Source organism: Salvelinus fontinalis, chromosome 11 (genome assembly GCF_029448725.1).
Source record: "Salvelinus fontinalis isolate EN_2023a chromosome 11, ASM2944872v1, whole genome shotgun sequence".
NCBI lineage: Eukaryota > Metazoa > Chordata > Actinopteri > Salmoniformes > Salmonidae > Salvelinus > Salvelinus fontinalis.
In genome coordinates this window covers 38,444,182-38,471,214 of record NC_074675.1, presented here as the reverse complement: position 1 = coordinate 38,471,214, position 27,033 = coordinate 38,444,182, and the positions used below count along the sequence as shown (strand labels likewise).

Genomic DNA, 27,033 nt, shown 5'->3' with positions numbered 1-27,033 from the left:
TGTACCTTGTCCTGATTGGTGTGGCTGCATCCAGTTTGGGGATTATATCTCAAGTGAGGACTTTATTTGGGAACATTAACTTGGCTAGGTAAATGCTTTGTGTGCGACGCTTTCATCTCAGTCACTTAAGATGCATGTTGGCCTTTAAGGGGTGATCAGCAGTTCTAACCGTGGCCACCCTGCCACTTTTGGTCAACTGCTGCAGGATGGGGCCTGACTTCAAGCATTCAGATTCATAGACTGCTTTTTGGTAGCAAGGAGTGACCATGAGATCAAAATAATTAACCATGTTGAGGCTAGTGTTACGAGATATGGAGTCAAGCAAGCTCAAGGCATTAAGTTATATTCCAAAAATGAATGGCTCAACTACAAAATCCCCCTTAATCATTCTATAACTTACAAAGCCTCTGTAGACATTTGTCTAGTACTTCACTTGAAGTGGCACACGGCATGCATAGCTGAGCACATTTGCTATAGCGGACAATGACATGCTATAGAAACAATGTCTTCTGTGAATGCGAAGGGTTTTGCTAGGATGTAAGTTGACTTGTCATGAGTATGTCTGCTGAACAGGCGTGGGAGGCCCTGGTCTCCCACTCCTGTTTCTATTCTGGTTAGGGACAGTTTGTGCTGTTCTGTGAAGGGAGTTGTACACAGCATTGTACGAGATCTTCAGTTACTTGGCAAATTCTCGCAAGGAATAACCTTAATTTCTCAGAACAAGAATAGACCGAGTTTCAGAAGAAAGTTCTTTGTTTCTGGCCATTTTGAGATGGTAATTGAAGCCGCTGATGCTCTTGATACTCAACTAGTCTAAAAGCCAGTTGTATTGCTGCTTTAATCAGGACAACAGTTTTCTGCTGAGCTAAAATAATTGCAAAAAAGTTTTCTTAAAATCAATTAGCCTTTTAAAATGCTAAACTTGGATTAGCTAACACAACGTGCCATTGGAATACAGGAGGGATGGTTTGCTGATAATGGGCCTCTGTTCACCTATGTAGATATTCCATAAAAAAATCTGCCATTTCCAGCTACAATAGTCATTTACAACATTAACAATGTCTACACTGTATGATCAATTTTATGCTATTTTAATGGACAAATTTGTTTTTCTCTCAAAATCAAGGACATTTCTAAGTGACCCCAAACCTTTGAACGGTAGTGTAAGTACAACTTTTTTTGTTGTTGGTTTAAACAGATAACAAAACCCACTAATTATAACTGTACAGACGAACCAATCACAAAAAAAAACCTTATTTAAAATGTGTGAATTAGGCTATATGGAGGAGATTACTGAGTAGTTTGGTTAATCAGGCTGACCCCCAGTCTTCAGTTGAAGTTATTGTGAGGTTTTGGAAATATGAAGATTAGAATTTCAGAGTATGGTAGAGAATTGACTGGGGTGTGGCAGTGGGAAGGGTGAAGGTTATCGCAGTGTCTTGTGTTGTATAGATTAATTTTAGAATGAACCTGGAAGAATCCATTGAAGTGTTTAGGTAAACTGTCTGGAAGGTATGAGTACTTGTAGATAAATGCATAATTCGCATACATTAATGTCGTAAATAGACAAGATATTGAGTTTCTTAAACAAAAGTGCAGATTGAGCCAGGTAATTAAATGGGGTGGTTAGTCTTGCAAATGTATTTTGTATGATGAGTAATTTGTGTAGGTAGGAGGCATATGTACTGGCCCAGACAATATTAGAGTAAATGAGATATGAGTAAATTAAGCTATAGTAAAGAGTTAGGAAGCAAGCCTGATGAACCAAACCACTAATCTTTATGATGATACCAACAGACTATTACTTTGCTGCGGACAAATTGAATGTGATCTTTCCAGGATAACTTTTCATCAATTAGAATTCAGAGGAATCTAGTGTATGAGACATGTTCCATTCCATTCCCGCAAATTGAGATTCTGGCCTTTTTATAATTTAGTTTTTTTACAATATTTCTTATTCTTACTAGTGAGCACAATAAAGATAATTTGTTTATCTGGAACAATTCAGAAAATTTGGCCATGCCTGAGTTGGCTTCATTAATTAGTGAATCAAAATTCTTATGTGATAAAATCGAATTGTTATCGTCAGCAAAGGGATTGGGAAGTACGGTAGGAGACAGCAGCAAGGTCATTGATATAGATTAGGAATAACAATTATAAAATTGTTCTCTATCATAAATATAACTATATAACCAATTATATGTATAAATCATGAAAACAGTAATAATGCGATTTAGAATAATATTTCATGATCAACCATGTCAAACGCTTTGGATAGATGTCAAGAGCATATTCATTGTTAAGGGTTGTAAATATTTTATCCACAAATTGCAAAAGAGTCATATCTGTGGAAGTTTTTATGAAAACCATATTGGTGCTCATATAGAATAAAATGTTGATTTAAATGTTTCAACATTCTCTTATACACCAATTTTTCTAAGATTTTTTGAAAAACATGGTAGTATAGATACTGGGTGATAATTTGTAAAAGATATTGGATCCCCAGATTTATAGAGGTGGATAACTGACCATTTTTCTCATCTTTAGGAACAATACCAGTTTGCATAGATTTGGTGAAGTTATATGTTAGCAGCTCAGTGATCGAGGAAGACACCGATTTCACCAAATCAAAATTCTGAGGCACCAATCTCATCATGCCCTGCTGCTGATAACTTTAAATGACCAATACCACCATCACTTACATTTACTTCAGGGGGATCAAACTGAAGCAGAGAATGGAAATGTCCCTTAATGTAATCCAAGGGATTTCCATCCGTTTTCATTGACATAGAAGAACCCACATTCACAAAAAAAGTTATTAAATTCACATGAAATAACATTAGGATCACTATAAGACTTATTTCCAACAATACATTGAGATGGGTATGGGTGTGGTCCCGTGTGGCTCAGTTGGTAGAGCAGGGCGCTTTCAACGCCAGGGTTGTGGGTTCAATTCCCACGGGGGGACCAGGATGAATATGTATGAACTTTCCAATTTGTTAGTCGCTCTGGATAAGAGCGTCTGCTAAATGACTTAAATGTAAATGTTAAATGTAATGGGTTAGTTGTAGATTCCTTCTTAGAAATCAACAGTTGATAAACGATTTTCCAAGTTGACTTATTACTTAAGGATTCTTGGAATTTGTTAGTAAAATATATTTGGGGGAATATACAAAAGTAGGTGAGTAAATTTGCAGAATTTATGGGAGAGGGATTTGTGATAATTGTTTTATACAATTTTTATTTATTTTTTAAACTGGATTATTTGAGACCGGTTGTAAACCAAGGTTAAAGTCTGGTAAGCAGACTCAACATCGGCCTGATTATAATTATTTTTTTCCATGAAATATCATCAATCAACATCTTAAAGCGCTCACAATTACTTTAGTTAAATATTCTACATTTCATGCTACTAAATATTCCCATCTGTTCATTTCCAGCTGCCAAAGAGAAGTAGAATTGGAAAGTAATCAGAAATGTCAATGTAAAATATACTTGTATTAACCACATTATTCAAAATATTATCAATAAGGGCGGCAGGTGAACTAACTGGTCACTCGTGTGGACTTATAGATGAGGGGATACAGATCGCTAGAGTATAAATTATTCAAAAAGTCTGATGTCAGTGAATGGTTCTCACTTTTAAATAAATGTATGTTGTAATCACCCAATAGAAAACACATTTTTTCATCTTCATTATTAATCAAATCCAAGGTTGATGCAAGGATATCAATGAAACTACCAATGTCGGATTCGGGTGGCCGATAGATGCATCCAATTAGCCCTTCTTTACCACCAAAAAATGAACGGGTCATTTTTATGAAAAGAGATTCAACATCAATGTTATCAGATGTTGAGGTTCTACAGTGGTGACAGGAGAAGTAGGAGGCTCTGAGCTCAACATGGCCAGGCAGAGGGAGGATACTGAACATGTAGCCACACTCTGACCCATACTGCTTAGTGATGGGATGAACACCATCAGCATCTAGATGGGGATAAAGGATTCAATGTTTCAATGCGTACGGTCAAGTCTGATTTTAATACATTTTAGGTCAAAGGTTTACACTTAAAATGTATTGAAACAAAACCATGTCAATAAATGCATCATTAACTTACCAATAGCTTCGAATCGAGGTTCAATATCAGGAAATGCCAAGAACGCAGACACCACAACACATCTATCCCGACATTCAACCTGAACAGTTCCTGAAAGACGAATTAAAGGTAATACCAATCAGGTTTCGATTGTTTTAAAAACGTTATTATAAAACGTATCATAGGCTAGAAGAAGTCTTACCCACTGTAAACCCACAAACACTGCAAGCAGTATAAATGAAACTCTAGAGGGGTGAGAATGAATCAATTGGTAACCAATCACTGCCCTGCAATAGAATTTAAGACAAATTGAATCACTATTAGCACTGTTAGCAATATTTTATAAAACTATTTAAATGAATGAGTTTCCCTGAAGTAAAATCCAGTTGGCATTTATTTAATAAAGCTTGAGATCCTTGATCAACGTCTTCACAGTGTTCTTCCCATGATGGAAAGTCAGACAGCATGATTGCTTTATTTTTTTTAATACTCGCCTATCCTAAGAACATAATTGACCACGGATTTAAAACGGTTGCTAATATGCAATTTCACTGATCTACAATGCATCTCGATAGCCGTATACGCCATTGAAAGTAGGTTTAATGGATTTAGATGTAGCCTATACATAGTGTAACGACCCTGGGTTTATAATCGCTGAAATCGACTATGGCGCACGAGCATGCTTTTGCGGCACAGTCGATAGCGCGCCGGACCTCGGGCTAGAAGGTCGAGGGTTCGAGACCTGCTCCCTGCTGTTTCATTACAATATATTATTCAATCAGAGACTAATCATTACTCTCTGATATGGCCAGCAGGTAGCGCCATGCTCATTTACCAAATGTCAATGCGCATCAATTGTCTATGACTCCTGTGGTTCAATCAACGACAAAACTTTAGCAAACATGTTTTCGTACCTTAAGAACTTGTTGCTAATTCATTCGAAATAGTTGAAGCTTCCAAAACAGTTTTATCAGCTTATTTTCTTTGTGCATTGATCGTTGCTGGTCCTTTCAGATTATATTTGTTGCAGTGAAATAGAAAAGTTGTTGCAGCGATATGAGCGACAGACATGGAAGTTCTGCAAAGTTCAATGTGAGTTTTCCAGAATTATAGCCTACTGATACAGAATTAACAATTTAGTAGATTTGGAACAACACACTACAATTTAATTGCGAGGTAGCAGCCTACAATAATAAGCATGAACTGAGTAAATGGAGACGACACAAAAACAGGACCATCGTCTAGACTGGTGTGTTTGCGGTTTGACAATTATGCTTGAAATTAATCAGCAGCCAATACCCTTGTCTTATGCCAATATCTGTGTTGTCTTTCCTCCAACAACAGAGCCCAAGGCAGGTGGTCCTTCCTCCATTCTCCAACAGGACCCTTCACCACCCCTCCTTCCTGCCTCTGTACATGGCAGCCATGGGCTCGGCCCAGTACCCCTGGAGACCCCACCAACAGCCAGAGGACAGGACAGGTGCACCACCACCCCTCTCAGGTGCCTTATGTAGCTCTTGGACCCTCTGCTAACTTTTGATTGGGATTTGGTACATATTAGCCAGGGTTCAAATTACACATTTACTTTTGGGGTTGACTTGGAAATAGTAGGGCTGTATGTTTTTTAAACTCTCATCATTTGTTTAACGTTCATCAACACTTTTGACTCCTGAATCTCGATTTTTAAGAGAAGCCTCCTAAATGAAACAAGGCCTATATTTGTTTATTGGACAATTTGCCCCCATCAGTTCCAGTTATGACTCCCTCTGAGTTCTTCTACACGGACCCCACCATGCGCCGGGGACAACGGGTACCGAACATTGTGACCGAGTTGCAGGTGAGAGCATCTTTGGTCCTAATCCAGCTCATCAATTATGCAGTCATCTGCCCATTTGCAATGCCTTAATTGTATATAACTGTAATGTGCTAGATGCCAACAGAAAGAGAGAGTACACCCCCAAAACCATTCCCCGTGTATTGATTAAAATCATAAAGCACAACCTATTAAATGCCCCCTTTCAGTGGGGTTATCCAGCTTACTAGAGATTAGTGGAGAATATTAGGGGTCATGATGGGGTGGGAGTGGGCTGTCTATGGACTTGGGAGGCGACTGGGATCTTGTTGGGGGGTTGTTCAGGGATTAAAGGGGGATCAGACAGACTGGGGGAGTGTAATTAGATTGCCTCCCTCTAGTCAGACAGGGCGAGTGGGGGTGGAAGGAAATTGGGACGGTAGAACACAGTGTAGAGAGGTCATTTAGTTTGTTTTGGTGTGGAAGTGAGATGGGGTTAGAACCGTAGGAAGATCCTCTGTTTTCACTTCTGCTGGTGGTGTAGAAACGCTTACAGTCGTTGAAGGTAGTCATGAGCAGAACTTATCACAAATGAAACTTTAAATGAAGCAGTTTCTCATTTTACATTTTAGTAATTTAGCATACGCTCTTATCCAGACTTACAGTAGTGAGTGCATACATTTAGACTTTTTTTGTACTAGTCCCCAGTGGGAATCGAACCCACAACCCTGGCGCTACATAGGACTCCACTATTTACATAATGCACTGGATATACAACAGACCACTTGTGTATTTTGCACACAAAAGCAGTAACTGCACATGAACCATACTCCTCCCTTCTTACCCTCCCTTCTTACCCTCCACGGCAGGTTTTTGAGTGCTTCCAACTCAACACCCCTCGCCCCATCATGTCCTCTTGCCCCGCACCCCCCGTCAGACCTGACCCCTTCAGATCACAAGCCCACCCTACCAGAGACCTGGGTGGCCACACCTGGAGGAGGGACCCTCCCCATCTGCCCATCACCCCTAGGCCCAGAGAGAGGGGACGGAGTCAGGCTGTGATCCAGCTAAGCCTGGAAGAGGATCAGGCTATAACCAACCTACTGAAGCTCCATCACCAAAAGCCTGCCCATCCAGAGGTCACCACTGCCGTCATCTCCACCCAGGTAAATAAGGAAGTAGAATCAAATGTACCTCTAGTAGCTGATCTAAGGTCAGTGTTAGGTTTCCTCCTGAAGGACTGGGGTAGTAATCTGATCCTAGATCTGTGTTTATGGGCAACTTTTTGTGAGTCTGTAAAGATACAAAAGAAATTCCTAATAATATACAATCCAACTAACAGGTGGCTTGTCCTGAAGGGACATCGCCAGTTGATCACACCTCAACCCTTAGCCAGCCATCAGTGTGTCAGTCCATTCCCACCACCAAACCATCTCTAGCTGAAGAGATGGGGCTCTTTCATAGAGAGGACCAGCTCTTTGTGTTGGCCATCTTGGAGCCCCAACATCAGAACGAGCCCAGACTGAGGTCTGATGTGGAGCTGGAGGCAGCGAACGCATTGCTCACTATGGATGAGGAGTCGGTCAGTCTGGTGGATGATGAAGGGCCCTGGAACCAGACTCAGACCCTGGACAGGCCCTCTAACAGAAGCCCTGAGAATCTACATCTCCAGTACTTCTCACCCGAAGAGTGTGATGGTGATACACTGCCATTAGAAGACGATGAAAGCTGCCTATCCCCAGAAGCTTTGCCTCCAATGACAAGTATTTGGGATGCGGTGGCTCTGAGAAATGGGACTGTCACAGAGTCTGAGGGGACGGCTGTGGATGCCCTGTTAATACTGGGTGACCTCACAACCCCATGTTGTCCTCATTTCAGTTAATCGCCCACAAATGTGCACAACATATGACAGTTAATCTCAGGTTCAATTCGGGAAAACAAAACTGTAATTGAAGACCTTTTTACAAGTGTGCACCACAGTTTAATTAACCACTGCATTTTCCTATGTGCCTTTTTGTATTTTGTTACTTGCCAAATAGTTAATAAATATTCTATTCATATTTCAGACTAAAGTCAATCTTATTTGATCTGTTGAAAAAAACCACTCCCATTGAAAAACATGATAGCGTTTTAATAAGAACACTACGATCTTGAACCAGCATAAACCCACTCACTCAAACAAAAGGTATGGAATGTGGTTTTAACCAATCAGCATTCAGTATTAGACCCACCCGTTGTATACAGAAGTAATAGAGACCTGTTGATATCATAACAGTATGGCTTCACTAGAGCTCCATGTTACCAATATAACTACTGCACATCAAACAACCAGGTTTTGTGATCTTGACATTATGTTTGCGACTTAGCTATGACTTTTTTTGTGTCCAAAAATAGCAGTTAAATGTATTCAACCCTGTAGTGACGACGATACAACAGCTGTAGGACTTGTGCTTCTAGTACAATCCATTGGAAGGCACTTCAGAGTTTGATCCATACTTGATATACCCCCTGATACATGATACGTGCAAACTGGTATGGTATACCTGGCCGACATTGATGCAGGGTAACTTTCCTATGGCAGTGTGTGGGGGTTGGGTGCAGGTTCGCACACACACAAACATACACTCTCACTCATACTATACACTCTCACTCAAATACATACTCAACATTAAAGAGAGGAGTCCATTTTTGTTTGCCTGTAATAAATTAGTACATCGTCCTTCTCCTTCCATATTTTTCATTTCCTGGTTCTTTTAAAGTTCCCTAAAAAACATTCCTCATAACTTCCAACAAATTAGTAATTTGTACAAAATGAAAACATGCTAACGTAGGGTTTTCACAAACAATGAATTCCGCAAGTTCTGCCCCATTCATTTTCAACGAGGGCACGCAGAGAAATGTGTGGGGAACTGTGGGAAAGTGAACGGCGAGAACCCTGCTAGTGGACAGGTAGAAAGAAAAAAACGAGCTCTGCTCTACTTTATGCAAATGTCAAGCCGCCTCTAGTCAAAACCCACAGTAAGATAGAGCTCCTTAGAAATCTCATATCTACAGCTGAGTTATTCAGGAGAGCATGCAGGGCAGGCACTGGTTCACTCTACCCTATCCAGTTAAATGTTCTGTGATGTTCTGTCACCATTAAGGTGACCTTAAGGCATGGTCTTTACTATTCTGGAATGTTCCCTTGACGTTCCGTCAACATTATGGAAGGGTCTTGACCTTGTTGGTGACGATGCTGGCGGCCTGAATGACCCGGTAGCGCTCTCGAAGGTTCCGTCGCCGCACATGCTCGTTGGTGATCTCTAAAACGTTCTCCACGGGGAACCAACCCTTCTGTCCGTCGGAGAGACGGATCCCCTCGTACAAACCTGGAGAGATGGAGGGAAAGGAGGTGGAGAATGAAGGCGAAGAAGAGGGATGGGTAAATGCAGGGGGGGAGATAGGATGTTTACATATAAATCATGCAAAATAACATTCCCAAATCAAACTGCTACAGTATAGAGGTTAAAGGGTTAAATTAGAGTTTGCGGGATAACAGAGTTGGGGAAAAGAAGTGGGTTAATTGGATTGGTTATTACTGTGTTATTAGTAAAGACAGGATCATTTCTGGATTTGTAAAATAAAGTGCTACCCAGTTTCCTAACTAACCACATGACAGGTCATTAGTGTGCTGGCAGGTCTTACCCTCGTTGGTCTTGCGCACCACGTTGATGATCTCAGTGGGTTCCAGGGTGAGCTCATCAGCCTGCTGAGCAATGTACTGCTCCACACACTGCACCTGAGGACAGTCTGAGGACACAAAAGTAAATATCAAGAAACCACACAAATACAAACCACAAAGTGTGTCAATATACTTACAATAAGGCAAACGGAGACTAAATGGGTGTGTGGATGGTTGAATTTGGCAACTAGCTCAGTCACTAATGGCTTGCTAACCCAGTCACTCACCCCAGTCATCATAGATGACTTCCTCCTGATCTCCATCATGGTTACCAGGGTTAGGGAACGCTGCTATCCACCTGTGCAGGTCAGACCTGTGCAGGTCAGGTGGAAAGAAACGCGAGAAGGAGAAAGAGAGAATGGACTTGTGAAACAGACCATAGAGTGTGAATAGACTTGTGTATTTGTAAAGGATGTCACGCTGCTCGCCTAGCGAGTACCACTTCCTCCTGATTCGGCTCACACAGAGGCTCGAACCCAGGACCTCTGCTTTGTTAGCACACGTGGCCACCCTCCCGAAGCGTTTTACCAGTAGGCGTCACCGAAAAGTTAACTATTCGGTGGTGCAGGTGGGGATACTTCAGGCTGAGGAGTAAGTTTCACATATCACCATGTGCTACATATCACACATCCCCATGTGCTCCATATCACACATCCCCATGTGCTCCATATCACACATCCCCATGTGCTACATATCACACAGTGTTCTACTCACTGTGAGGGGGCCTTCATTAGCCTCTCCATCATGCGTCCCTGGTGGTTCTCCAGTAGAGTCAGACAGAAACAGTGTTCATAGCTAGGGCTCAGGGCCTGGTCCTCTCTTATTGGCTGAACCTGGACCAGGGAACGGTGGGCGTGGTCCATCACCACGAAACGCTCCGAACTAATGGAGATAAGAGGAGGAACCAATCACATTGAAGGGCTGGGACAGTAAGATGAGTCATAGACTGTATGAGTGTAGAACATGTGAATGTAGAGCCACCCTCTATATTCTAGCATGACGTGTTATACATTACTTGTGAAGCATTAATAAAGGCCTTATGAAGGTTTTGTGAAGGCTTCATAAAGCCTTATGAACACCTTAAGAGGGACTCACCCCTTCTTGGTGGCGATGATGAGCAGGTCGTTGAAGAGGAAGAGGTAGACAGGGGTGAACTTGGGACGCAGGTTGAAGAGGGTGCCCCCTTTAGCCATCTCCTGTACCTCCCCACGCTTCTCCAGGAAACGGGTTTGGGAGATGATGGGGATGGCCTGATAGAGAGGCGGGGAAGGATAGAGGGAGAGAAACATAGGGGGAGGAAGAGAGAGAGAGAGAGAGGGGAGGAGAAATGTATAAGAATCAAGCAGAAAGGGATAGGCTCATATTGTATTTGGGTGGTGTAATAACTGAATGACTGACTGACTGATTAATTGATTACCTTGAGCTTGTCAAACTCCAGCGTCTTGGAGAGGTGGATCAGCTCCTCCACCTGTTTCATCTTCCCCACTTGGGTGTTGCACTCCTCTATGATCTGAGAGAGAGAGAGGAAGAGCGAAATAAAAAGAGAAATTGTATGAGACAAGAACAAGAGAACTGAATGAAAACAGTCGATCAGAGACACCTTGGCTGCCCCTTCACTTTTCCTCTCCGACAGACAAGAGAAATAATCCTCATAGCCCTTCTCTAATTTCATGAAAATCCCCATTCCTCGCTATCACAAGTGTATAAAGTTCTTCTCTTTTTCAAGAGGATCCCTCCCTTCTTGAATAACACTAGCTAGCACAGCAGCGACCGGCAGCCCAGGTAACACATACTGTAATGTCCCCTTGAACCATATGTTTCTTAGAGCTTGGTAAGAGCATGGTTATTTTGCATACAACATTCACACCATGTTCTGGGAATGGTGCAGGATACCCAGCTAGCACATAACGTTCTGAGAACCATATGTTTCATAGGTGGGAATTCAGTACTTCAGCATAACGTTTTCCACAAGTCTCATGGTTCTAAATAAAGTACTGTCCTCAGAACGTTCCGAGAACGTTAAGAAACAAAGTTTTTCTGTGGGAATTTCAGTACTTCAGCATAACGTTTTCCTCATGGTTCTATTTAACATCGTGTTCTCAGAACATTAAGAAAACTTTCCATAAAAACTATAAAAGAAAATATTAGCATCGTTCAAAGAACATTCTAAGAATGTTATTTAAAAACATATACATTCCGTTCTCAGCATCAACAAAACTCTCTCTATCCTTGATCTTGTTAACTGTGTTAATGAGTGCTTGTTCCCTTTGATTGAATAGACTTAAATTAACAGCTTTGTATGAATAAAAAAAAAGGCATGCTTCCTCCATCCTGGTGGCACAGTGTACCAAGTAAAGCTAAAAATAAACGTGTTAGCATGATTAATTCCTAAGCAAATTAATTTCCATGTGTCCTATCTGTGCTTGGATTTCAAAACGTTTAAAACGTTTAAAAAACATTCTGTTTTACCAGTCAGGAAATGTATGACTTTGTTCCCAGAACCAATGGGAAACCAAAAATGTACGTTCACACAACTTCCAAGGAACCAAATATGCTAGCTGGGAGTCCTCATCTCTTATCTGTCTCTTCTGCACTTTGTCAGATTGTCATTGTCTGCAGTGACACACTGAGTCACTCTCTCTGTCCTCTCACAATAGGATATCCTCTATCCCACACAATAGACCAGGGGACTGACGCCATTTTTCCATATTCCAGAACGGTGTGGAACAGTGCTTTAGAATGGAACAATCGGAATGTCTGTGGGCAGGCAGACGGCTGGATGGAAACAGGAGAGGTCTGTTACCTTGGAAACAGAGTCCAGGGCCTTGGAGGCGGTCTGTTCCTCTGTAGTCCCCTCCTTTGTTCTTTTCAAGATGTTCTGATGAATGAAAGCAACAATAAGCCATGTTACACAATATAAAACAAATGATGATCTGGATTCAAGGCAAAAAATCTAATAGTCATATGGTTTCATGCTTTTCATTGTGATAGAAAACACTTTGTAGTCCACTTCACAGTGGCCCACAAAAACAGTTCCCATGATACCGCTCACCTCGATGAGCATCTTAATGCGTGTGATTCGTTGGAAGGGCAGCAGCAGGAAGGACATGAATGGCAGCCGCTGGCACTGAGGAGACTCCTGCAGACGGGTGATGACCGTGGCAAACGCCACGTTGGTTTTCCTGTGGGGACACACATTATTCAGTGTCCCATCTTTTTCTAGTTTGCTGGGTAAATGATCAGACCAAGATGCCTCCGTCAACATTCCCAAAATCAGGAAATCCGGGAATTCTCCGATCTGGATTTCTGGAAAATCTGTGAATTTGGGGGAAATGACCATGATTTTGCAACCCTACCTCGGAGATCTAGTAATAGACCCATACTTACATGAGGAATGTGTAGGTCTTCTCCTGGTAGATCTGGTTGCGGACGTAGTCGATGTATGCCGGGAAGTTGTGCTGTGCGTGGTAGTGGATGATGTCACAGATGTCAGAGAACACCAGACCTTCGTCCATACGGTCCTCCAGGTCCTTCAGAAACCTAATAGGAGGGGGGGGGGGGGGGGGGGTTCGAAAGGGCAAAGGTTATGGTTTATTCTATTGATGAGGGGTTTATTAAAAAGGTCCAATGCACCCATTTCTTTTCATATCAATATTACATAATTTCTGGGTAACAACTATGTACCTTACTGTATTGAATTTCCATTAAAATGTGCAAATTAGCTTTTTAGCCAAAAACTATTTTTCAACAAATAATTTTGCTAGGGAGTTGTCTTAGTGGGGAGGGGGAAACTAAAAACTAGCTGTTATTGGCAGAGAGGTTTGGAACTATTTTGTTATTGGTCTATTAACCAATTTACCATATGGTGATATCACTATGGAAAGCCGAAACTCATGCCCATGCAAACTTGCCGATTAGAAGGTTTTGTGTAGATTGCATTTTTAACCAGCAACTATCAGGAAATAACTCGAGCACGGTTTCCATCCAATTGGTGACAGATTTTCATGTGAATATTCTAAAATCCGCATAAAAACTATATGCCACCAGAAATGCTTTTCCATCAAATTCACTTGTTGCGTGATGACTTACTGCACATAAAAATAACTTTTGCGGTTAAATTCCCATGTACCGGATAAAAAAAATACAAGTTAATTGGGCCTTCATTGCATATTTAACTCTAATGATGGTTTTGTCACAAAAACGTTGCATTATATAGCTAATGTGCCCACTCTGGTATTGGCACGTGTGTCTTAGCCAAAAGCTTGCAGATGCAGTGCTGGTATAGCCTAGATGATGAGATTATTATGGATAAAAGAGCGAGATTATTTGTATTTGTCAAATGGCAGCCAAGCATCGATCATCATGTCACCAGAATACGCACGTGTTGTAGGCATAGCAGCCATTTATTTGTCGGCTGGTCTTCTAAAATGTATATTTGCCAAATGGATGTAAAAATGTATTCTAAAGATAAGGACCACCTGTTAGTGAGTGGCTGCAATTGCCAAATGTAGTTTTCAATCAATAAAATTCACGGAGTGAAAGTCAGAATAAAGGGTAATATAAAGAGTAATATATTCACAAAATGTCTCCATAGATAAAAATGTTTAATGTGATTAGAATGGCAATTTGTCTTTCAAGGTCATGCAAGATCATACAACAAAATGGAACACACAAACATTTGATTCTCCCCCTTCCTTCTCTTTGACATCAACTAAACTACATAGTAATGGATTTCTACAAAAGCAACACCCAGGGGTGGCAACGCCCAGCGTGATGGTTCATACTGAACACCAGACTGCTTGTATTCAGTATGAACATTGTGCATGGACTGCATAGGAGCCACTTTGCTACTACGCAAAAGACCAAAAAGGGGGCGTTACACTCTCTACGGGTGTAAACGTGGGGCAAAACACAGCCTCCTTGTTCCATGTCACGTCAGGGATAAAGCAGTGGCCTGTGGCGGTCACTGTTTTGCTGGGTCTCCACTCTGCACACATTATAGCTTTCCTACAACCAGGATTGTTCTGATCTATCTAACATGATCAATTGTCCTGATCTAATGGGATCAACTAGATCATTGGATTCATTCTGACATGATTTCTTGTTTCTGATTATTTGTGTACTTGTTTTGACACTCTGCTGCACTGTTAGGAGCTTTGTGTGGCACCGGCTATAACATCTGCTAAACTGTGTTTGATAAACCAATAAACTTTTATTTGATTTGTCATGATCTAACGGTATAAATCTATCAATCTGCGTCAGATGCTATTCCTTATTTCCTTCCTTCCTCTGACTCCCAACTGTTAGCTGAGAATCCCTTTACTCCTCTCTCTCCCTCTTACCTCTCGCTGACCTCCCGGACTCGCAGGACATTGGAGAAGAGGGTCTTCCTGTCCCGGATGATCAGCGCTTCGTCCAGATCCCGGGAATCCAGGAAGTGTTCTGTGAGAACTCGTAGGGAACGCAGGTACGACGCTTCGGATGTCAACACCTCAAACATACTCTGAGGGGAGAGAGAGAATGGTACGGTGAATTCATACATTTTACTCATACATTCAAACCGGAATTGAATATCACCATCCGATTTGAGTATTTCCTACTGACGATTCTATAAAAAAAACAGAATCTTCGAAAACCTGAACACTTGCTCTTCACTCACTGGGGGATTCCATCTTAATACATGACAATGTCCATTCATCTCTTCCTTTCTCTTTTATTGCTGAATTGCCTCTCCATACCCCTTTCTGCTCTTTCCCCCTCTTCCTCACCTCCTGGTACTTGCACTGTTCAGGGCTGAGGGTCTCCAGCACCCCACTGTCCCGTACTCCTGGTATGTCCTGCCACAGGGTGCTCTGGCCCGGGGTGGGCAATGGAATAGTACCACTGCCCACCGCCCCCACGCCACCCGACCCCATGCCCACGCCACCACGGCGGGCGGTCCAGTCCATGTGGTAGTCGGCGCTAGTCTTGCTGATGTTGCGGCACACCGTCTGGCGCCGGATCTCCTTGGTGATGACAGTGGCGCGGTACGTCTGGTACAGAGGCTCTAAGGGGGTCACAGAAGGGGTCAAAGGCCAAACAATCTCTTAATACAAATAGATTAGGTATTTATATGTGGGGTATTACTCTATGGGTGACCCTCAAACAATGATGACATACCAAACATTTCTGTTTCTTTTACACCTACATTTGCACGTCATTTGTCACCTGATTCAGCAGTGTCTGATATTTTGGGTGTGTTATGCTTGTGTCAGGTAACCTTACCATCCTGCAGTCTGGACTCCCAGTCAATATAGGATCCTCTCCTGGGTGGGGCTACAGGCGTACTGGGACAGGAAAGAAGGGCAGGGTGTTAGATAACTGACTAAGCTGGGTAAGTGTTCATTAGTAAAACATAGGCCCGGTTCTAACCCTTTGGAGGCGAAAGAAACGCACAACTTTTTAGGCGAGGTGCTGGCTATCGGAGTAGAACACGTGAAAAAGAAAAGGAGAGCCGCACACTCTAGGAGCTCAGATGCAATAATTTAATAACAGTGTTTCTCATCAGCGTATAATGACAAATACTGCGGGTCACTCGTTTATATAGTTTGAAAAGACACACAGGTGTCTGTAATCATGGCCGGCTGTGGCTTGATTTAATTGGCTGATTTACAGATATCAATAGAACATCTAAAAAAGCATGAATGGAGAATATATGATCATAGATACAACTTGGCTAAATGCATCCTTCTTCCTTTCCTTCCTTCCTTCCATGAGGTAATCACTGATATGTGATTGGATAAGTGATACCCTATCACCTTCATTGATCCAACCCACACTGATCTGTGGTAACTTACAGGAAGGGAGGAAGTAAGATTTTAAACAGGGCCAAAACAAAGACATATGAGATGAGTAGAAGAGGAAAGATGGACGTCAACAGAAGAGAGAGCTTACCAGTCTTCCTCTGTGTCCTCCTTCTCTCCTTTAGTGCGTCCATCCTCCTCTTGTTCTAGAGGGAAACACAACAGAATGAACAATATACCTTTCCTTTTTTATTGTATATATCTGACCTCTCACTAGAAAAGATGCTAGAAAACAGGTTTATTGCATGTTTACTTTTATACCAACCTTTTATAGCTTGGTTGATGGAATGGCCGGAGATGTTACTGAGTCTCCTGTCGTCCCTGCCCGTTTTGGGGGGCTGAGGTGGGGGGACTCTGTGGGGCAGCTGGGGGCTGGTGGGGGGTGGAGGGGCCACCCGGTGGGGTACTACGGGGTTAGAAAAATGGTTGGGGGATGAGGGGTGCAGGGAGCGCCACTCCTCCGCGGTGGGCTGAGGTAAGGCGATACCCCCCCTGTGAACGGGCGTTAGGTTGTGGCCAGGTGTTTTGGACTTGTCCTGGGCAAGGGGTACCCGAGGTGGGATGGCCGGAGGGGCGTCCTCGGTAGTCTGGGTTTGGGATGGGTCCGAATCGGACTGGATCGAAGTGTTTTCCTCCGAGTTGCTGGAGGACAGTTTTGACCAACGGACCGGTTTCTTAATGTCCAGTTCTTTACAGATCTTTCTGGGTGTTGGCTCCACCATTAGTAGAGTAGCTTCATATATAGAGTCCTCCTCCTCTATGGAGGCATTCAAATGGCTTGGGGGAGATTGGGTTCTTTTAGGGGGGATGGGGGGTGACTGGGAGCGTTTTAGGGCCAAGGAGGCCAGAATGACCTGGGATCCTGGATCTGACCTTCTCCGGTTCCCTTTAGCTATCATCACATCCAGAACCTGGTTAAACTTTGCCTTCTTAAATCTCTGCCCCGCCCGTTCCTCACTCAACAAACCGCTCCCCCCCTCCTCCTCCTCATCCCCTGCCTCGCTCTCCCCCTCCATTCCTCTCTCCTCCTCCTCTGTTTCCTCTTCCAGAACAATCTCCTCCTCCTCCTCCTCCTCTTCTTCCTTGTTGATGGGAACCCATATCAGCTTCATGCCGGGCCGGTGGAGGTGGCACACACAACTGCAGTCCTGGTCGCAGCACGGGCTAAGGGGCGTGCCTGAACCGTGCTCCGGTTCAACTTCCACTCCTCCAATCAGCTGAAGCTCTACCTCTTTTCCGTCAGGTGCTGGGGAAGAGGGAGGGACACAGAGTTAGATGGTTTGGGAGGCCATAACATATCAGTAACATAACCCATCCCTTTTTACATCCACTGCCCCATTTTTGCTTATATGTTTGCAGTAACAGGAAATGAATAAAGCATCAGAAAGACACGTTTTTAGTTTTGTTTTGTTTGGCTTTTATGTTACCAAGAACTCCAAGACTTTGGGATTACTTACTCCATTTCAGGCCTGTATTGACCCTTGAACCTTGGCAGACGCCCGATATGTTTAGGATATGGGATATGTTTATTTATTTTTTCCTTTACTTAAGCAGGTTAGTCTCATTGATGAGGTAGAAGCTGTCTGATGAGCATGCCATAAAATGCTCATCAATCGTGATCTGGCAGAGTTACTCCACCTCAAGAATTCCATTTGGCAAATCACTTGGCACACGCATACTCAGGCTGACTGGCTCTCGTTCAGGCAAGTATTATTGATGTCTCTGAGGGGTCTTTGGCTGGTTTACTAACTACCTCCCTCGAAGAATGCAGTGTATAAAGTCAGAACATTTGCTATCTCAGCCACTGCCTGTCACCAAGGGAGTACCCCAAGGCTTGATCGTAGGTCCCACATTCTTCTCAATTTACATCAACAACATAGCTCAAGCAGTAGGAAGCTCTCTCATCCTTTTATATTTGTTGTTGTATTTTTTGTTTTTTAAAAACTTTATACCCCTTTTCCCTCCCCAATTTCATGATATTCAATCGGTAGTTACAATCTTGTCTCATTGCTGCAACTCCCATACGGACTTGGGAGAGACGAAGGTCGAGAGCCATGCGTCCTCCAAAATACGACCCAACCAAACCAAAACTGCTTCTTGACACAATGCCCGCTTAACCCGGAAGCCATCCACACCAATGTGTCGGAAGAAACACCGTACACCTGGCGACCGTGTCAGCATGCATGTGCCCAGCCCGCCACAGGAGTCACTAGAGCGCGATGGGACAACGGCATACGTGCCGGCCAAACCCTCCCTTAACCTGGATGATGGTGGGCCAATTGTGAGCCACCCAATGAGTCTCCCAGTTGCGGCCGGCTACGACAGAACCTGGACTCGAACCAGGATCTCTAGCGGCACAGCTAGACCACTGCGCCACTCGGGAGGCCCCTATCATCCATTTATATGCAGATGATACAGTCTTATACTCAACTGGCCCCTCCCCGGATTTATTGTTAAACGCTCTACAACAAAGCTTTCTTAGTGTCCAACAAGCTTTATCTGCCTTTAACCTTGTTCTGAACACCTCCAAAACAAAGGTCATGTGGTTTGGTAAGAAGAATGTGTGATTATTACCTCTGAGGGTTTGATTACTACCGCTGAGGGTTTAGAGCTTAAGGTAGTCACCTCATACAAGTACTTGGGAGTATGGCTAGATGGTACACCATCCTTCTCTCAGCACATATCAAAGCTGTCGGCTAAGGTTATATCTAGACTTGGTTTCATCTACCGTAATCACTCCTCTTTCACTCCAGCTGCCAAACTAACCCTGATTCAGATGACTATCCTACCCATGCTAGACTACGGAGACGTAATTTATAGATCAGTAGGTAATGGTGCTCTCGAGCGGCTATATGTTCTTTACCATTCGGCCATCAGATTTGCCACCAATGCTCCTTATAGGACACAACACTGCACTCTATACTACTGTATAAAACTGGTCATCTCTGTACACTACACCCGTCGCAATTTTGAAAATGGCGCAGACAGAGAGGACTGCCGTGCTTCTAGCTCTTAGGCTTCGGCATCCCTAGCTGCATACTCAGAGCAGACCAGACGTCTGGAGTGTTTACGGACATATTCAATCCCTCCATATCCCAGTCTACTGTCCACACATACTTCAAGATGTCCACCATTGTTTCTGGACCCAAGAAAGCAAAGGTAATTGAACTAAATGACTATCACCCCGTAGCACTCACTTCTGTCATCATGAAGTGCTTTGAGAGACTAGTCAAGGATCATATCACCTCTACCTTATCTGACCTCTCACCCAACGTCAACAATACAAAGGAGTTGATCATGGACTTCAGGAAACAGCAGAGGGAGCACCACCCTATCCACATCGACGGGACCGCAGTGGAGAAGGTAGAAAGCTTCAAGTTCCTCGACGTACACCACTGACAAACTGAAATGGTCCACCCACACAGACAGTGTGGTGAAGAAGGAGCAACAGCACCTCTTCAACCTCAGGAGACTGAAGAAATTTGGCGTGGCACCTAAAACCCTCCAACTTTTACAGATGCAAAATTGAGAGCATCCTGTCGGGCTGTATCACCGCCTGGTACGGCAACTGCACCGCCCACAACCGCAGGGCTCTCCAGAGGGTGGTGCAGTCTGCCCAACGCATCGTCGGGGGCAAACGACCTGCCCTCCAGGACACCTACAGAACCCAATGTCACAGGAAGGTCAAAAAGATAATTGAGGACAACAACCACCCGAGCCACTGCCTGTTCACTCCGCTATCATCCAGAAAGTGATGTCAGTACAGGTGCATCAAAGCTGGGACAGAGAGACTGATATGTATATACTGTATTCTATCCTATTCAACTGTAACTAAGTCTATGTCACTCTGACATTGCTCACCCAATATTTATATATTCTTCATTCCTTTACTTTAGATTTGTGTGTATTGTTGTGAAATTGTTAGATATTATTGCACTGTTAGAGCAAGAAACACAAGCATTTCGCTATACCCGCAATAACATCTGCTAAACACGTGTATGTGACAAATAAAATTTGATTTGAAGACCCACTGGATGATGCTTATTTATAAAACCTTCTTAGGCCTCACTCCCTCCTATCTGAGATACCTACTGCAGCCCTCATCCTGCCAATCACATTCTGTTAAAGGTCCCCAAAGAACACATACATCCCTTCTTTTTAGTTTGCTGCAGCTAGCGACTGGAACGAGCTGCAAAAAACACTCAAACTGGACCGTTTTATCTCCATCTCTTCATTCAAAGACTCAATACTGGACACGCTTACTGACAGTTTTGGCTGCTTCGCGTGATGCATTATTGTCTCTACCTTATGGCCCTTTGTGCTGTTGTCTGTGACCATTCATGTTTGTACCATGTTTTGTGCTGCTACCATGTTGTGCTGCTGCCATGTTGTGTAGCTACCATGCTGTGTTTTCATGTGTTTCTGCCATGCTATGTTGTCGTCTTAGGTCTCTCTTTATGTAGTGTTGTGGTGTCTCTCTTGTCGTGATGTGTGTTTTGTTCTATATTTTTATTTTATTTTTAATCCCAGCCCCTGACCCCGCAGGAGGCCTTTTGCCTCTTGGTAGGCCGTCATTGTAAATAAGAATTTGTTCTTAACTGACTTTCCTAGTTCAATAAAGGTTAAATAAATATACAAATAAAAGAAATTGAGATAAAACACTATTCAAGGGAAACCGGTTTACCTATACAGGTGCACTGACAGAACCGGTTTCCGGCTGTTTGGGTAGTCGTTTTGTCTCTAGGTAAAGGGAAAACGTGTCACCCTCTAGGCCTCAGGAATGAGGCAACACACCTGAGCACAGATTCCGCTCTCTCAAAGGAACATACCGCACATACTGCACTCGCATGTGGCATGCATATAGGTGACGTTTGCTGCATATGGTATCAAACTGGCAAAGAAACGTGTAGAGGTACATGAAACATGTCAATGTTTGTAACACTCAAATACCGAACAGATTTTTTTCTTAACTTGCCACCCTAGTGGCAAGCTTGTTGGGTTGGGCTGGGATTACCGTTAATGCTTCCTGATGATTAGGTCATGTGTTACTGTTGGCAACACTTGATTAACGGGCATCCGTGGGAAAGCTAACCTGTAAAAAGACAGTTCATTTTGTTGCTCTGTCTGCATTGCTTGCCTTGTAGATAGGTAGGCTACATTGCTAATCATAACAAATGATCAGTCCCTATCATAACATAGTTTTTCGAGAGGATATTAATACTGATTCATGAATTGATCAATCGATATACTGACTGGCTGGGTCCAAAATCTGTCTTGCCTACGACTTACTAAAACTACATACTGTGTACTAATCGTACTACATACTATTTAGAATGTACTGTTTAATAAAAACGAATACGATAAGCTACAAATATCAGCATGCTAGTCTCATCCTACTGAGAATGTGTCATCTAATACACAGTTGTGTTTATTCCCTCCATTCCTTCATTTTGGTACAGAGCTCCTCTCAGCTGATTATCAGCTGTTGTCATGACGACTCTCTTCCTCAATATTGTGCAGTGAATTCTACTAGATAAAAAGCAGAAAGGAGTATGACATCCTGGCATTTAAAGTATACTACATTTAAAAAATGTCATATACTATAAAACATATTTTTTGCATACCTAAAATGCCTACTATTTAGAACGCAAGTACAGATATTTCAGACACGGCCACTGACTGATTGCATTAAAAACAAACTCTACCTGATCGACTGACTGGTATGCCAGTCCCCTCCTCTCCTCCAGGGGTGTCCCTCTTGGCCTGGTCGCTCTGCTGCCGCAGGATCCGGCTCCTCTTCATGGGCAGTGGAGGGGCCTGGTCTGGACTCGCAGACTGCTGGATGGAGGCCCGGGACGGTTTGGGCTTGACTGTGGGGGCCCTCCTGGGCCCTCGGGTCCGGAGAGGAGGATTGATGGTGGTGCCATTGGCAGTTGGTGTAGCATATCCTCTGGTGGTAGGTGTAGTCTCTGGGTGGCTGAACTTGCTCACTATGCTCTTGACTTTACCTCTGGAATTGCTGCCTGTGCTGCCCCTCTCCCCGAGTTGGGAGGGGGTGGAGGGGGATCCGTTGGAGGGAGGGGGTTTCCTAGAGATGGGGGGCCGGGGTTTGGCCTCTAGTCTGGGGGGTAAGGGGGACGTGGGGCGTATGGAAGGTTCCGGGAGGGACATATTGGACGGTGGTCTGTATTTCCGGGAGTATTCCAATCTAAGCCCTGACCTGTCAGGAGGTCAGGCTTTCAGGTCAAAGGTCAGTTTGGGTGTGTCATTTTCACCTGGAGAGGACAAAGAGAGAGAGAGGGGGAGAGAGACTGAATACAGCAAGTCTGAATGAGGACAGTCTGACAGAGACTAGTTTCACACTACTAGTGTCATTACACTGTTTTATGTTCTCAGGTCTAATATGCGGTAATACAACCATTATAAGTATTTAATATGACAGTAATAAAACTTCATACACATTATAAAACACAGCGCATCCATTAGCAATCAAATCCAAATATTTGAATAGAGTTCTCTGAGCTGTGTCGCTGCATTAAAGATCCCTAAGACAGGAATGGTAACTTTGTCCTGGTGAGAGAGGGGACTGGAACTTTGGACTGGAAAGAGGAGACACACCTTCGAAGACATACAGCTAACCACAGATGAGGAACCATGAATCCAGTCAATTCAGGGAGTGCCATGTCCCCCAGGCATGGCATAATTTTGAACGTAAAAAATGGATAGGTAACAGTACCTCCTATACATACAGTACAGTGCACTGATCATTTGTCTACAGCATAAACAGCAAATATGAGTTACAGTTAAACACATATTGCAAGCATGCCACCTAGAATAATAATTATACGGTTTCCAACGAGGAAAGCAGGTTACGTAATGAGTTTCACAACAGGAAGCTCAACAATAACAGAGCAAATCTCCTTAATGCTTTATGCCAGAGTCCATTCAGACATTTCAAGCTTGTTCAATGAACAACAGCAAAGTAACGGAGAGCGAGAGAGACAGAGACCGAGAGACAGAGAGAGAGGCAGAGAGAGAATTATATTTGGAGGGGAATGGGGAGGGAGATAAGGAAAAGATTGGAAACAGGGAAATTACTGTACCGTTTTGGAATGGATCATGTGGTCAAATCACATGCTTTGTAAACAACAGGTGTAGACTAACAGTGAAATATTGACTTACCTACGGGCCCTTCTCAACAATACAGAGAGAAAGAAAATTGAGAAATAATAGAAAAGTAAAACACGTAATAATAGATACACAATGAGTAACGATAACTTGGCTATATACACGGGGTACCAGTACCGAGTCGATGTGCAGGGGTACAAGGCAATTGAGCTATATATGTAGATATAACTAGGAATAAAGTGACAGATAGTAAATAATAGCAACAGCATATGTGATAAGTCAAAAAAGTTAGTGCAAAAAGGGTCGATGCAGATATATAAAGAGTCCAGGTAGCAATTTGGTTAACTATTTCGTAGTCTTATGACTTGGGAGTAGAAACTGTTCAGAGTTTTGTTGGTTCCAGACTTGGTGCATCGGTACCGCTTGCTGTGCGGTAGCAGAGAGAACAGTCTATGACTTAGGTGGCTGGAGTCTTTGATACCGCCTAGTATAGAGGTCCTGGATGGCAGGGAGCTCAGCCCCAGTGATGTCCTGGGCCGTATGCACTACCCTCTGTAGAGCCTTGTGGTCGGATGCCAAGCAGTTGACACATCAAGCGGTGATGCAGCCAGTCAAGATGTTCTCAATGGTGAAGCTGTAGAACCTTTTGAGGATCTGAGGGCCCATACCAAATCTTTTCAGCCTCCTGAGGGAAAGAGGCATTGTCGTGCCCTCTTCATGACTGTGTTGGTGTGCTTGGACCATGATAGATCCTTAATGATGTGGACACCGAGGAACTTGAAGCTCTCGACCCGCTCCACTACAGCCCTGTCGATGTGAATGGGGGCGTGCTCGGCCCAAAATTTCCTGTAGTCCACGATGAGATCATTTGTCTTGCTGACATGGAGAGGTTGTTGTCCTGGCGCCACACTGCCAGGTCTCTTGCCTATAGGCTGTTTCATTGTCGTTGTGATCAGGCCTACCACCGTTGTGTCGTTGGCAAACTTGATGATGTTGGAGTTGTGCCCGGCCACGCAGTACTGGGAACAAAGTGGGAACGAAGCCACCCGTGTTGAGGGTCAGCGCGGCAGAGGTGTCGTTGACTACGTTCACCCCCTGGGGGCGTCCCATCAGGAAGTACAAGATCTGCAGAGGGAGGTGTTCAGTCCCAGGGTCCTTAGCTAAGTGATGAGCTTGGAGGGCACTGTGGCGTTGAACGCTGAGCTGTCGCCGATGAAAAGCATTCTCACATGGGTGTTCCTTTTGAACAAGTGGGAAAGGGCGGGTGTGGAGTGCAATAGAGATTGTATCATCTGTGGATCTGTTGGAGCGGTATGTGAATTTTAGTCATGCGCTTTGGCCAATAAAAAGATAACACACTGTGAAGACAATACAGGTCCATGCGTCAATACACTCTGAAGCGGTCTTTACCGCACGTGGTAAGTTACAGTAAGAACCCCTTTATCTTGGTGAGACATGATCAAATGTAACCCTGTAAGAATTTAAGTCATAAGCACAATGTGAATGCTTGCTAAGGGTGTGTGCACCGCAGACATTCTGAACAGATGATCAGGCATCCCATCTGATACTCTGTACGGGCTCGGTACATGCCATTCAATACCCTTCATTCGTTACATTCACTCCATTCATACAAAACAGCTGAGGGACGTATACCTCCTTCTCTAGTTCCCTTCTTTCTATAAAAAGGGGAAAAAGTTGATGTCATGAACAAACTATTCATTTCATTGCGAGGTCATTCAAAAATACACACTAAAACAGCAGGTAGATAGCCACAGCTCTTGCGGTATTAAACCAAAAGAGAGATTAGGTTAGTCACCATACCAATACTCATCCCCCTATACAGCAAGGCTTTGCTATAGGGAGGTTATTGCATCGCTCTCTGTAACTGTAGAAATGAGATCATACATCTGTACAGATTCCAATGGCACACCTGTATCCATATTTCTGCATGAACGATTGCCCACGGCACACTTTCACACTTGACTCAAAAACCCCCGAGACTCCTTCAGCACATAACACCAACTTAGACTTGTTAACGACTTTCAACTTGATGTGTCAGTGTGGGTAAATTCTGGTTCCAGTTTTAGCCTCAGGTTTTGATTAACAATGTAAATAGGGGTGACTGCTTGTTGGTAGTGAACATACACAAAGAAGTGATAGACAATACAGTATGCATTATGTCTCCTTAAGTGTACACCCCTCTGCCGGTCTATGACCAACCATCAGTATGGATAACTATTGTCCACCCTTGCTTTCTGACCTGTTTCAGTCAATAGCAGCATTCTCCGGTGTTTCAGGCAGGCAGGCAGACAGGCTACATGCTATCATGTCTAGGTCACTAGGCCAGTCTTTCACTCTGTCAAAACGTTCAGCCATTGTATCTCTCAATCAATCCTGGAGAGCCCCCGTGTGCACCGACCCACTCAGTTTTTTAAGATTGATTTTCATTGTGTTATCCTTCCAGTTTGGCAGTCCAGCTGACGATCCTAAGTGCTTTAGTGGACCTCCATCCATTAACCACAGGCATGCTGTGTTTGTGTGTGTGTGTGTGTGTGTGTGTGTGTGTGTGTGTGTGTGTGTGTGTGTGTGTGTGTGTGTGTGTGTGTGTGTGTGTGTGTGTGTATGTATATGGCCATCTGCTCTTAAGTGTCACAGGACGGGTGCTTTAGGAAGAGAAATCTAGAGCACTGGACACAGCGTCTCGGGAAGAACTGACAATAGCCATTATAAACAATATCGTCTCTCTATGTCTGTTTGTCGGGAAGAGCGGAAAAAGGTGTGTTTTGAAAGGAAACACACACACACAAACACTGCCTCGTAGTTACATTTTTACACCCCAAAAATATTCATATTCATGTTTCAAACCTTTAAGTTTATGAAAATTGTTAATTAATAAAAAACTGTAAACAAAAAACATATATATACTGTGTTGGACCATGTATGCAATAAAATCTTGCAATCTGAATTGAAGTGACACAAATGTAACTACAACATTTGATATGTTAATTGATTTTGTCAAACTACTGTCAAAATCGTAGGCAGCCAGACAGTGAATCAAGTGCATGCTACTCACCAGTAGATTCGCATCCACGTCCGTAAACAATCATCCAACGACAATCCAGTTCATGTAAAATTGTTGCCTTGCCAAAACCACTGTCAACGATTATAAATCGTCCTCCGATTAAAAAAAACAAGTATATTTAATCAGTCGCGGCTACACTAGTCAGATTATCCATCAACTTCAATAATTCCACAAAAATGGGAAATCCATAAAATACAATGTAGTCTAAACATACACGATAATAATAACACAACGAACTATAGTGTTCTCTGAGTATTCTTTATTGTTTCGCTGTAGATCCTAGTATGCGGTTCGGGAGCGATTTCATCATTGCCAGTTCTTTGTTTCCTGCTTGCGTTCGCGTGCGTGGGCCTGCCGGTGTGGGGTTGTGCCC

At 43.3% G+C, this 27,033-nt stretch overlaps 2 protein-coding genes and 1 non-coding gene across 4 annotated transcripts; 2 read left to right on the top strand and 1 right to left on the bottom strand.

Annotated features, from left to right (window-relative positions):
• Positions 1-2,893: 2,893 nt before the first annotated feature.
• trnae-uuc (transfer RNA glutamic acid (anticodon UUC)) lies at positions 2,894-2,970 on the top strand. The gene has a single exon. It is a non-coding gene; the product is annotated as a tRNA-Glu (tRNA).
• Positions 2,971-4,915: 1,945 nt separating this feature from the next.
• LOC129864722 (uncharacterized) lies at positions 4,916-7,769 on the top strand. The gene is made up of 5 exons (XM_055937025.1): positions 4,916-5,187; positions 5,440-5,596; positions 5,844-5,932; positions 6,757-7,053; positions 7,230-7,769. Exons 1-5 carry the CDS (start codon positions 5,152-5,154, stop codon positions 7,767-7,769), a joined length of 1,119 nt encoding a protein of 372 aa, XP_055793000.1. The 5' UTR covers positions 4,916-5,151.
• A 228-nt stretch (positions 7,770-7,997) lies between these two features.
• arhgef15b (Rho guanine nucleotide exchange factor 15b) lies at positions 7,998-27,033 on the bottom strand. 2 transcript variants are annotated; one of them, XM_055938646.1, is made up of 16 exons: positions 26,652-27,032; positions 22,156-22,725; positions 16,716-17,696; positions 16,542-16,596; positions 15,873-15,934; positions 15,377-15,654; positions 14,951-15,111; positions 12,996-13,148; positions 12,661-12,790; positions 12,412-12,486; positions 11,026-11,118; positions 10,704-10,858; positions 10,323-10,490; positions 9,836-9,921; positions 9,572-9,676; positions 7,998-9,255 (listed from the first exon to the last, which is right to left on the bottom strand). In XM_055938646.1, the coding sequence occupies exons 2-16, from the start codon at positions 22,619-22,621 to the stop codon at positions 9,089-9,091; spliced, it is 3,135 nt and encodes a 1,044-aa protein (XP_055794621.1). In that variant the 5' UTR covers positions 22,622-22,725; positions 26,652-27,032; the 3' UTR covers positions 7,998-9,088. The 2 variants fall into 2 exon arrangements, with proteins under 2 accessions (XP_055794621.1, XP_055794622.1); XM_055938647.1 differs by lacking the exon at positions 7,998-9,255 and adding an exon at positions 9,272-9,377 and having other exon boundaries at positions 26,652-27,033.

Excerpts from the sequence above, each read along its gene's own strand:
- LOC129864722 (XM_055937025.1), top strand. The coding sequence starts at position 5,152 with ATGAGCGACAGACATGGAAGTTCTGCAAAGTTCAAT. Across the intron at positions 5,188-5,439 it reads GAAGTTCTGCAAAGTTCAAT|AGCCCAAGGCAGGTGGTCCT; the intron begins GTGAGTTTTCCA and ends CTCCAACAACAG. Across the intron at positions 5,597-5,843 it reads TGCACCACCACCCCTCTCAG|TTCCAGTTATGACTCCCTCT; the intron begins GTGCCTTATGTA and ends TGCCCCCATCAG.
- arhgef15b (XM_055938646.1), bottom strand. The coding sequence starts at position 22,621 with ATGTCCCTCCCGGAACCTTCCATACGCCCCACGTCCCCCTTACCCCCC. Across the intron at positions 15,935-16,541 it reads GAGGACACAGAGGAAGACTG|TACGCCTGTAGCCCCACCCA; the intron begins GTAAGCTCTCTC and ends TTCCTGTCCCAG. Across the intron at positions 10,859-11,025 it reads TGGAGTTTGACAAGCTCAAG|GCCATCCCCATCATCTCCCA; the intron begins GTAATCAATTAA and ends CCTCTCTATCAG.